This window comes from Balaenoptera ricei, chromosome 18 (assembly GCF_028023285.1).
Source record: "Balaenoptera ricei isolate mBalRic1 chromosome 18, mBalRic1.hap2, whole genome shotgun sequence".
Taxonomy (NCBI): domain Eukaryota; kingdom Metazoa; phylum Chordata; class Mammalia; order Artiodactyla; family Balaenopteridae; genus Balaenoptera; species Balaenoptera ricei.
The window spans coordinates 75,403,849-75,416,196 of record NC_082656.1 but is presented as its reverse complement, the minus strand read 5'-3'; the positions used below and the strand labels follow the sequence as shown (position 1 = coordinate 75,416,196).

At 47.2% G+C, this 12,348-nt stretch overlaps 1 protein-coding gene across 2 annotated transcripts; it reads left to right on the top strand.

Annotated features, from left to right (window-relative positions):
* The first annotated feature begins 322 nt into the window (after window positions 1-322).
* Window positions 323-11,411, top strand: METTL21C (methyltransferase 21C, AARS1 lysine). Of its 2 annotated transcripts, none has more exons than XM_059902663.1 (6): window positions 323-514; window positions 871-940; window positions 2,884-3,092; window positions 6,150-6,301; window positions 9,080-9,197; window positions 10,208-11,411. In XM_059902663.1, exons 3-6 carry the CDS (start codon window positions 2,984-2,986, stop codon window positions 10,600-10,602), a joined length of 774 nt encoding a protein of 257 aa, XP_059758646.1. In that variant the 5' UTR covers window positions 323-514; window positions 871-940; window positions 2,884-2,983; the 3' UTR covers window positions 10,603-11,411. The 2 variants fall into 2 exon arrangements, with proteins under 2 accessions (XP_059758646.1, XP_059758647.1); XM_059902664.1 differs by having other exon boundaries at window positions 350-514; window positions 2,881-3,092.
* Window positions 11,412-12,348: the final 937 nt, after the last annotated feature.

The following is a 12,348-nucleotide window of genomic DNA, read 5'->3' as shown; positions in this document are numbered from 1 at the left end:
AAGTGACAGCAGAGAACAGACTTCCAAAGTTGAGTAAAAAACTAAATAAAAATAGGCTCGTGTCGACTCGAGCTAAAGCACTCACTTGCTCACCGGGTAAGCGCAGTCCCTCATAAATGTGAAGGATTATTCAATTCTCATTTGCCTAAGGCTTTAATTTACATGCCCTATATTCTATTTTAAGGGTTTCCAGTCTTCCCAAATGAGCACATGATTTTCTTCCTTCCTTTTTAACTGCCCCTTATTCAAAGAAATTATTGACAACGGCTGGCTTTTTTCTGGGAAGAGTTTTCTGATTTCCTGTTCACTGTTGCCCCAACTAACTTTACCCCTTAGGCAACTTTAAGCCTTTGACTCACATCCCTTCTTGTGGATAGATGTTCTCTCGCCCTGCTCTCAGGAGAGTCTTAACGTTCTTTCTGGCTGCTGGAATCAGGATCCAGGACAGAGCCCACGTCAGTCGTGCCCCTCCCTTCAGCCACAGGAGTTGGGCTGATGGGCACCCAGCTTGCAGGTTTGTACAAAACTCCACCTGTGCACCCGCCCACTCCTTTTTAAAATGAAACGTGAGTCTACATTTCAAACCGCATCACAGCCACTGGATACCACAGAGGACAGCCTCTATTCTGCTGGAACGATTTTCTGGATCTTTTGAGAGTGATTCCATTTCATGTTGAAAGAAGTGTGTGTGTGTGTGTGTGTGTGTGTGTGTGTGTAAGACAGAAAATTGAGAACTGAGAAAGGGATAGAGAGAAAGAGAGAGAGTAATTCTAGCAAAGTAATGTGTATGGGTACTGGTGGGTAATGCTACCCTAAATAACTTGGACTTCCACTGGCTGGCTTTTGTTCATAAAATGCTAATCCTCTCAGGTGCAGACCTATATAAAACATTGGGGATTAAAGTCTGCACAGAAATCTCAAACCTCTTCTGCTGCATAAGGTAAAGATATGTTTAAACTAACCGTTCGAAGTTATTTTGAGGGTACTAACAAGGGGTCCTTTTCAGAACTTCCCAATTCTTTATTAAATACTAACATATGATATAGATCATATGATGCGTTGAGCTACTAATGAACACTAGGTAGATTACTGTAGTTATTTTCTAGGTTGCTTTTTGGGGAAAGAATTAATGTCTCACGTCAACTATAACGATGGGGGAGGGGAGTCATTTCATTTCACAAGGAAAAATACTACCTGTTATTGGAGGGAAAACAGGTCTCCTTTTCTTGCATGCAAAATGAAGAAATGTCTAACTTTAATGCACAGAGTCCCGCGGTGCTGGGTGGGTGTCCTGTAAGGAGTGCTGTCTTGCCTGACTACTCTCTGGCTTTGGAGATGAGAATAACAGTTAATACTGTTTGCGCAAGAGGCTTTGCACAGGTTATCTCACTTAATTCCTACGACCGTCATGTGAGGTCAGAATCACCATTATCCACAATTTCAACAAAATTAGCACGTGGCAGAGCCAGCATTCAAATGCAGGGCCCTTCACCGCAGCGCTGAGACTCTTCCCTGGAGATGCTCTGGGTACTCACCAATAACCAGTCAGCTGTCCTTTAGGGGAACAATTAACCTCCTGGAGTCCGGGGCAAGTTGATGAGAAGGAGCAAGTAAGTATCTGCAAGAGAAAAAAAAACTTCCTGAGTTGAAGAATTGGGGTAAATATTTGACTGTTTGGTTCTAGAGCCGGTGAAAATGCTAAATTACCTTCACAGGAACCTCACTGATTTGAAATCCTGTTGCACATTAATGTGAGGGGCACACAACCCCTCCAGGTGTGGAATAGTTAGTAATGCTGTGGCTGGTTGCCGTCCCCAGCTGGCCAAAACAATATGATGGGGCAACTCTGGTATATAAAAACAAATTAGGAAAACGATTTACATTTTGTAAAAAAAAAAAAAAAAAGACTAGAAAACGTCACTGTGACAACTAAGCATTATGAGTAATTTCAGGGCAAACTCAGCCAGAAAACCCACCGCTGAAGCAAGGCAACTCAAGCCGTGTCCCACCTCATGGCCAAGAATATAGATCCTGCAGCTGGACCTCCTGGATTTGACTCCTGGCCCTGCCCCTGGCCGGCTGCGTGCTCCTGGGCTGCTTTTGAATCTCTCTGTGCCTGAATTTCTCTCATCTGAGAGGAGGCATAATAATAGCATCCACTTCATAGGGTTTGTTGTGAGGATTAGATGAATCAATTCGCTAAAAGCACAAGAACGGTGCTTGGCAAAAACACGCCAAGTCCCGCAGCGATGTCACGTGTTCTTATTTGGATGCTGATCAATGATCCCAACAGCCAGGTCCTCTTTTCTTAATCAGGAGAGTCTTCCTGAGCTGCACTAATCACTTTGGCTCCCCCGTTTCTTGCCCACAGCCCTAGGAGGCAGGTAGATGTCAGCCTTCCCTTTTCTGCTGATGAGGAAACGGTGTGCAGGGGATTAAGTGAGTTGCCAAGAGCAAGAGTGGGGAGCCAACCAGCCTCCTGGCTCTCAGCCCCCAGCGCTTTCTACTACCTTGCGCTAAAGCCTCCGATGAGGAGGGAGCAGCTCCGCATCTGGGGCAAATCCATGATGCCATTAACCCTGGATCCACAAGGTACCCTTAAAGACGTGTACGGCTGGATCAGACCTTCTTCATCAAGATTCAGTTCCAAAAGCTCTTAGGAATACACCCTAGACTGCAGCAAGGCAGCACCTGTCTGGCTACAGTGGCCCTGCTTTTGCGTTTCTCCAGGCGATGGAAAGGCGGGGTGATGTTTCACGGTCTCCTTCCACTTTGCTCTGCAAAACCAGGATGGCAGCGCCCAGGGCGGCTGCTCTCCCCACCCCACCCCGCCCCGCCCCGGGGAACTAAGCTGAAATGCAGGTGTTCTTTCCGGCCCAGCAGATGCTAAGGCGATAAGCTGCACCTTGCAGAGGCTCTGGGCGAGTCAGACCCGGAGGAGCGCTCAGTCCAGGCCAGCTCTCTCCTCCCTGGCGGCTCCGGGATGGATGCGTGTCTGCGCTCAGGACAGCAGTCCCAGTCCCTGGACGAGGCACCGAGACCCCCGGATGAGGAGGGTCTACAGACAGACGGCAGCAGCGAACCCCCGGGAGGTAACCTCCTTCCTCAGCTCCACATCTTCTCCCCTCTTTTCCTGGGGATGGCGTTTTGCAGTGAACCTCAGGCACAAGAATATCCATTTCCTTTTAACCCTAGATCTTTTTCTTATCATGATGCTTAGTAGAAAAATGCCTTTATGCAAGCAGAAGCATGACACTAAACGTAACCCCTATGTTTTTATTATTTACCTATCAAAGACCAAAACTTTGTTTTATCCAAATCTGAGAGAGTTAGATTTTTGTAACAAGAACTTTTAAAAAAGAAATGAAATCTACATTCCTTCCTGCTTTTCGCCAAAATGTATTCCTGGCAGCTGTGTCCTTCGGTGGATCAGTGTAAAGTCAAGTGTACTTTCCCATTATGACAACAGAACCCTTTAGTGTTGCTTTTCTGGGCAGGGAATCAGTAGTAAATAAATAACAGACATAACAAATAATGTCATAAGAGCCAAGATATAACATTCAAAACATTTACAGTCAACAGTGAAAAATTATGTCCCAACTCTGTAAAACCAGGATGGTATTCATTTTTACTAAACTGTTTACATAAAAATGCAACTCTGCCTATCCTGAAAATCTGATGTCTCTAAAACTGTCAGACGAGCATAGATGCAATAATTGAAAATCATGCGCAATCAACATAAATTTCTTTTATCTTTGTAGCATGGAAAATGGTCTTATGGAGAATATTTATATGCCCATGTTTCTTTACAATGTTGATCCAGAAAGTACAACCATTAGCTTATGATCTGTCATCTTGTGAAAGGATGAGCCACTTAAAATCAGCACATAGACTTTTCCTACAGTCTTGAGAGAAAAGTTAGCCTTCAGCCGGTTATTTGTGGGAGGAGAGGAGGAAGGAACTGTCTGGGTGATATCGAGGGGACGGAAGCTGGCAGGAGGTGGCCTGGGTCCCTGACGGTCTGGCTGCTCCAGTGATGACAGGCTCAGAGGTAAAGAGGGCACCCGGTACCCACTCCTCATACCAGATGGCCTGTACCAGCGCCTGCATTTCAGGACATCTGCGAGCTGATTGTTAGACATGGCCATTGTTAAAATTTAAGTCATGTAAACGTACAATGAAATGGATTATGTAAAAGGTAAAGGAATCTGAAAAAACTTGGGTAATAAATACTCACGTCTCATCAGGAATTATTTTCCTACATTTTACGATGACCTGTGCCCTTGAGGCTGTGGAGGGAGGTCGTATCCGTGTGGTAGAAATGCCTGTGATGCTGAGCTGCTTCACCTCTTTCCCAGGGATGGCCACTGTGGGAGCGTCGTCACCATGGTGACGGCCAAACCCTACACGTCAGTGCTTCCTCACCGCCCCCAGGCTGCTTGTTAAACGTTTCTGGGCACAAGATGGTCTGTTCCTCTGCCTTCTTATTTTCTCTGAAACAGAACTCAGAGTCAGCCTCTCAGCCTATGGGAGAAGCTGGGTCCTCTTTGTTGAGTGATAAATTTCAGGTTCATGTTTTTAGATGTTGGTAGTTTCCCTTGTAAGACATGGGTGAGGACCAAAGGTCCTCTCCTCTCCCCACAGCCTCTCCTGGGGCACATGACAGGGAAGGATGACATCTCAGGACTGACTTGGCCACTATTCATCAGCAGGTTCTTGCAAGCTCAGGGAAGTCCTGGGTTTCTGGAAGCTCGCCTTTGTGGTCAGGACAGAGAATTCTCCTTCCAGGAGATCAGAACCCACGGCCGAGAGCTGCAGGCGTCATTGTGCTAATTTACAAACTGGTCATTTGGCCCACACTGTGGTCAAAGACCATTTGGACACTTTTTTGTAAAATGCAACACAAATGAATCTCTGGAAGAACAACATGAAAAGAAGTACAAAGACATACACAATACAAGCTTTGGTTTTTCGTAATCAGATTCAACAGATATGGTCAAGTTGTTGTAAATGTTTCTAAGTGTTCACTGCACATTTCTGGACTCTTCTGGCTGTGACCCTGTTACAAAGCGTTTGCAGAGCCGTGGCACAGAACCGTCTAGTGCGGGTGGAAACCAGTGAAACCTGAACTCTGAGGGGTGGACCCCTGATTAGGCTTCTTCAAAGGCCCCCTACCCCTCACCCTGCCCTCACCCTGCCCTCACCCTCCTCTACCTCCTTGAGCGTATGTGTCTGGTTAGAGACCTTCAGATGCGCACTGAGCGCTCCTTCCCGCTACTCCATCCCTGGTTACGCGTCCGCAGGTAGAGCTCAGGCAGCCGAGGCTGGTCTCATGCAAGTTCCCCCCCAGACTCCTCGCTGCCCGTGCCTCTCACCGAGGGTCCCAGCAGCCCCCCGTCTTCTGCGCACGACCCCTCCGAGGGTGCTCAGCACCCTCATTCTGACCTTATTCCTCGCTGTTCTTTTTACGCTGAAACCCCCTGCGAAACCTTTGACATTCTGGGCTTCCATGATGTCAGCCCCGATCAGGTGCTCTTTTCCGCTCATTTTATATGACATCTGAGAGCTGCCTGAGTGGGTCATGAGCGTAAAGGAGTATTTCAGGAAGAGTAATTTAATAGCTGGAGCTCATCTGACAACCTCCCCCAGGACTGCGGAGCTGGCTCGTCTTGGGGTGACCTGTACCTTTTGAGGAGCAGTTGTAGAAGGACTTAAGGAACACGTTCCAGCCAACATGCGGGAATGTCGCATCACTTCAAGACCCAAAAATAGTCAGGTCCACGCTTGCCTCGGTCCTCCTTATGCAGATGGCTCATTCGTGCCATTCTGTCCGGTGGCCTAGCTTCCTCCTCTCACCAAAACAGAGGGAGGGACGGATCGACACCGCACTGTCTTCTCCTAAATCGAGGGAAGGGCCCAGGGCATCCTTGGGCATTTTGTCATATGATAAAAATGTCTCATAGAAATGTGAAGTCCCTGTCACCCCATATCATTCAGTTTGTGCTAGTTTGCAGCCGTTGTCACTGATAGCACTCGCCCCTCTGCTTCTGGAAGATTGCTCAGTCTCTTCCCATCTGACTAATTGTACCGAGTGTAGATTTGCACTGGATCAACAAATCATGAAACCGATTTAATTTTCTGTCCCACAGATTCTAACAAGATAGAACCATCGCCTCAAAGCCTCCAGAAATTTGTTCCTATGAATTACGCCAGCTACACCCAGGAGTACTATCAGTTTGCAGGCAAGAAGATTGTCATTCAAGAATCGATCGAGAGTTACGGAGCGGTGGTGTGGCCAGGGGTGAGGGAGCTGTCACACTGGGGTGTCGGGGATCCTGGGGATGAGAACAGCGATTTTGTACAACTGTGGTGCCTTGGACGACTTGCCATGTGCTCTAACGTCCTGTGCTTCTCAAACTGAGGGTCCATGGATGCCCCCCCAGGGCTGTTGCTGGTGTACCTAGATGCTGCAGAAACACGGCATCTTTCCTAAACACAACGATTTTCCTCTATGCCATGTTTCTTGAAACATTATTTTTTCACATTAACATAAACTTGAGTATATTGGGAAGTAGGATGAAAAATCCATATGAATTGTTAAAAACTCAGAAGAAAAGTCTGTAGAGTTTAGATTTCGTAGCGGCCACCTTTGGGCCTCTCCCACAGACCATCGGGTATCCACTCGCCTTTTACATTGTGGCTAGTCCAGTGGAGACGCTTAGGAAATGGTGCTTCATCTCATGCTCTCCCTGCAACAGTCCCCAGAGGATGGAGCTGAAACAGGGGCAAACACTGAATTCAGAGCCAGAAAACCTGCTATGTTCTGGCTGAGTGCACTGTTTCCCCTGGCGGGGCGCGGTGCAGAACCAGGCTGGGACGATGGACCTCGGAGGCCAGTGCCTTCGTTCTTTCCACTGCAGAGGTTCTCAGCCTGTGCTTAGAGAGGCTGCAGGTCAGAACTGCTCCACTGTTAGCTTAGATGGGAATCCTTCTGGGTTCTTGTTAAATGCAGACTCTGATCCAGGAGGTCGGGCTGGGGGAGGTGGACCGGGGCTGCATTTCTGACCCACTCCCGGGCGACGCAGACCTGCTGGTCCACTGCGTGGCTGTGATCAGAGGTTCCTTGGAGCGCCCTTTGCAGTCTGGGTACCAGCGATGGGGGAGATGGAGGGGGGGAGCAGGGGAGGGACAGCCAAGGGCTCCAGGCTCTTAGAGCTCCCCCCTCACTGACCCCAGCCAAGGAAGCTTGATTTTTACCCCTTATGCTTAATATAAGTATGATTTCCTTCAGCTAAATGTTTTTCTTTGGCTTAACAAGTTTGAAACCACCAAGCGACTCCACAGCTTTGTAATATAGTTGGCAAACAGACACCCAGAGCTGGGTGATCAGAAATCAGGAGTGGAAAAAGACGATTTGTCCACTGGACTGTTTTATTCTTAATAAGGCCTCAGCCTTCCGTGCACCAAACCCTGGCCCTTCTCGGGACCTCAGTTTCCTGAAGGCTGCAGAAGAAGGATCTGTATCGTGTGGGGAAGCACCCTTTCCTTGTGTGACTTCAAGAGCAGCTGTGAGAGATGACTTTTCGGAGTTTGCTAATAGGACTAAGAAGCGGGGGAGTGTTTGCTGAAAGGTGTAGCTGTTCCCGAGGGAAGATCCGTCCCCAGATGGCACCCACCGGGCCAGCCTGTCACAGGGCAGGGCCCTTCGGGAAGGACGCCTACAGCCACCCCTTCAGGAACTCCTCAGAGCACACGTCTTGGTGGCTCTGGGTGACACTCTTCCAAATATTGAAACCCCACACAGTGAATAATGCTCCTTTCTCCTCAAGAACCAAAGAAGGCCTCTCCTCAAAACTGCCGCCCCCAGCTGCAGAGCTCCTTGCCACGGCTGGATGCTGGTGTCACCTCGCACCTGTGCCGTCCCGCCTGTCCCCCCCCCCCACCACTCATCCTCCAGCGCCCAGGGCCCCTTGACGCCCCTCACCTCCCTACCGTGCCATTGGGAATTGGTTTCCGTCCTCCCCCCACCCCCGTCCCTGGCCCCCGACTCCCTTGAGAGGAGCCTAGGAGGAAAGGGAGGGACCCAGGGGCTTGGGGCTGCCACCAACCCTGGCGCAGGCCACCGTGAGCGCGGCATGTCTTGCCCCCTACAGCAGCCTGGGCCCCAGACGGAAAGTGAGTCATAAGGAGCCCAGAGCGTCTGCAGGAAGACAAGGGCTAGAAGTGTGTGCAAACGAGAGCGTTCACGTTGCCTTTTCAGCGCAGGATTCGCACTCCCAGCTCCGGCAACGCCCTCGCGCCTACGTACCTCTCCCCAGTCTCCCCCGTCCGCGACATCACCAACCGACGCCCATTGGCTCACACGGGAAGGGACCTTGATCTCCTGTATAGAAATCGATCTAAATTTATTCATTTTTTTTTTTTTTACTGTGTAAAGGATGTAACCTCCTTGCTGCTACCCCCCAAAGTGTGGTCCGTGGCTTGTTAGAAACGCAGCCTTGAGCCCCGTCAGCCCCACTACACGCGGCCGGGCGTCTTTCTCCAGGCCCCCGGTGACCTGCGTGTGCGCTAGAGTTTGGGAAGCACTGCCCGGCCAGTCGAGTGTTTCTTAGATGAACTGCTTTAAAAGAAAAATTCCTACGCAGTTGCTCAGTGCAGCAGGCAAAGTCCAGAGCAACCTGAACGTCGGTGGAGTCAGGAGGCAGGGGATGGCGCCGCTCACAGCACAAGTCTTACAGCAGGTGGAGGCCTGACACGACTTAAGCAGAGCGAGGGCTTGCTGCCCTGCGGCCCCTCGTCTCCTGGTTCTGGAAGAGCCGAGCTGACCTTCCTGTTCCTGGAGGCTGGTCAAGAGTCTTCTGGTACAGGCGCTTTCACAAGTCTGTGTCTCTCGTTCCTCTGAAGCATGTTACAGCCTTCATATTCCAGAGGTCAAAACACGCCGTTGCACGTATATTTTGATTCTTGTGAGCCCCCAGTAAGCTGAAACTGTTAACATGTCTTTTGAGTATTTAACTTGCGGTGGGGAACAGGGTCCCCGGTTTCCAGTGTCCAGGTGACAACTGTGAATGTTTTTCAGGCCATGGCTTTGTGCCAGTATTTGGAGGAACACGCAGAGGAACTCAGTCTCCAAGGTGCTAAGACGCTCGAAATCGGTGCTGGACCAGGCCTCGTTTCCATCGTGGCCAGTATTCTAGGTTTGTCTGTCTATCCTCGGCCTTGTTTCAAAAGACGGTTGCGGTGACAACAGTGATAATAACCACTTACTACTGTGGGACGGGCTGTGGTTTAGGTGCTTGGCCATGATGGCGCTCCCTGAATCTGCCCAGATGTCCAGGCTAGAAGGACTACTGTTATCCCCAGAGATAAGATAACTGTGCCTTAGAGGCTAACTCCTCCAATCCATTGATTGTTACCACGTGAGAAAGTTGAAATTCTCAAGGTGTGACTCTTGAATTCCTGTTGTAAACAGCTATGTTATGCTGTCTCCTGCTTTTCAGTGCAACTATTATCAACTAATGTTTTGGAAAAAACGAAAAATAAGTGAGTCAATCCGAGGTGAAGGCAGATTTATACCCAAAATGCCAGTTGTGAGTCCTGGGAGCTGGGCAAGAGGCGGGTATGTCTGGCCTACTTCAGCCTACACTATTACAGGTCTTCTTCTATCAAAACCAATCTGGAATTATGATTTTGTGAACCTTTATCGCTAGCATTAAAATGCCTAAAAATTAATTTAATGCATTTAGTAGGGGGGAGAGTCATTCAAAATAGATCATCCCTTAGGAAAGAAAACTAGGTGCTGACACCTCACGTAAGAGAAAACCAAAATCTTCAGATAAAGACAGTTTGGGAAGGAAAACCATTATAAATGATGACAGTAATCAAACGCTAAGAATCCTGGTATGTTTAGTTAATTATTTCGAAATCTCTCAAAACTGCACCGCCGTTTAACTTAGTTTCTTAAAAGACGGGAATGTTATTCTATTTCAATGGTTCTTAACCAAAGGTGATTTTTGCCCCATGAAGGACACCCTGCTAAACATCTCACAGGGCACAGGGCAGGGCCCCCCAGGAGAATTATCCAGCCCATATGTCCACAGGGCCGAGGTGAGAAGCCCAGTTCCATCTCCCCCCCTGAGAGCATGTGTACCCTGTGGCTGCCCAAATGTTCCAGGTAATGCGTACAAGTTTCCTCTTTCTCTCTTAGGAGCTCAAGTCACAGCAACGGATTTGCCTGACGTCCTAGGGAACCTTCAATACAACCTTTCAAGGAACACACTAAACCATACAGCACATCTGCCTGAAGTGAAAGAGCTGGTGTGGGGAGAGGGCCTGGAACAGAACTTCCCCAAGTCCACGTGTTACTATGATTACTTGCTGGCTTCTGACGTGGTCTACCACCATTACTTCCTGGACAAGCTGCTCGCTACCATGGCATACCTTTGCCAGCCGGGAACCGTGTTGCTTTGGGCTAACAAGTTCAGGTTCACCACCGATTATGAATTTTTAGATAAATTCAAGCAGGTTTTTGACACAACACTCCTGGCTGAATTTCAAGAGTCATCAATCAAACTTTTTAAAGGAGTGCTAAAATGGGACTAAATTCAACAAGATGCCTTTCGAAACATTAGTGTGTCTTTTGAACAGTGTTAGAAATCTTATAAGATTGCAAAGGTAGTGCACGGAAACAACTTGTATAACTAGAATAAACACAATATTACAGCAACTCTCCAAAGCAACCAGTTTAGGATTACCTGCTTCATCTAAATATACACAAATAACATGAAAACATGAAAGTAGCTTTGTTGGCTTCCGAGAGTCTCAATTAAGTGTTTAATAAATTTTACACAAATAAATTAACAAACAAGTGGATTTCCCCTCGTTATTTCTGCTGGAAAGCATGGTCTTAAACCTGTCAATATACTTTTGTCACTTGCTTTTTGAAAATGAGCTTGACAGGGTCAGTGTATCTTAATCTGAAGAGTCTACTTTGTACAGACTTTAACTGTAGCAAAGGGAGAGGGTAAAGAGTAATGGAAAACAGTTCTAGGCTTTACACTGATTAAAACTGAAAAATACGGAAACAGTGCTGGAATGAGAAAATGGATGTCATCTCAGGGGCCCACAACTAGTGCCGAGCACACACTCTGCACCATCCCTAGTGCTTCTTTCACAAGTTATTTATTTGTATCCAGCTCTTTCCGTTGTTTTCAGTGGTGTGGTGCAGACATTGGTCACCATTACCTGAAGTAGGAAAACTGTCCCGACTTTTAAAAGAATTTGAAAAAGAATAGATACATGTATAACTGAATCACTTTGCTGTACACCTGAAACTATCACAACACTGGCAATCAACTCTACTCCAGTATATAATAAAAAGTTAAAGAAAAAAAAAGAATCCACTTTATAATATAAAAATAAATAAATAAAGAACCATTTTGTCTCCTGTTATCAATCACACAGAAACGTCATAGTTTTGCCGGGGATGGCTTCTCCTGGAACGTTATGTGTCGGCATGGAGGCACAGAATAATCTAGCCTGAACGCAGGGCTGACAAGGCAGCTTGGCGTCACCGCCCCAGACGCCGGTATCACCCACCACGGGTACCACTGATGGACCACCCTTTCTAGGAATCACTGTTCAAAGCAGACTTTGCCAGTCTGTGGCTGTCTCTTTAATTTCCACAGCAAACTTAATAATCTTCATTCTAAAATTTCCTTATCTGAGAAAGACTTACACCCCACTGAAAGAGAGAAGTAGTAATTACGGATAGAAAAGTCCTTGTTACAACAGAGAGCCGGATGTGGCTCATAGATTTAAAAAATAAAGAAAAAAATTTGCCTGTGAACTTTCACGATGTACTGCACGTCCTATTAAAAAGCGCCATTATTCACCACCTCCCCCTGCAGACATGTACCTCACTCGACTGCTTCTCACTACCAGTCAGGACTGTGAGAGTACGTCCAAAACCCACCATGAACTTCTCCTTCCACATTAAAAAATATAGCGAAAAGACCAAAAGCCGAAGAATAAAGTGTGAGAAATTAGGGAACTCTGCAACAAAGGTGATTTTCATGTAAAAATAAGTCATATTTGAAGGATACCAGAATTTATTGTATCTTGACATAACTCAGAAGGTAGTACTTCAAAATCAATCTATTACTAGGAAGTTTCTAACCTTAAAATTACACTAAAATTGGATACTAAAGGCATGTTCTAAAAAAAGGTGTGATTTCAGTGAAACTGGTAGAACCTTTTGTCAGTGAAAAAGCACCTCCGAAAATTCTCTCCTCCGTTAAAGTCATGAGAAAACTGACAAAAATTCTCAGAAGCACGTAGCAATCTTAA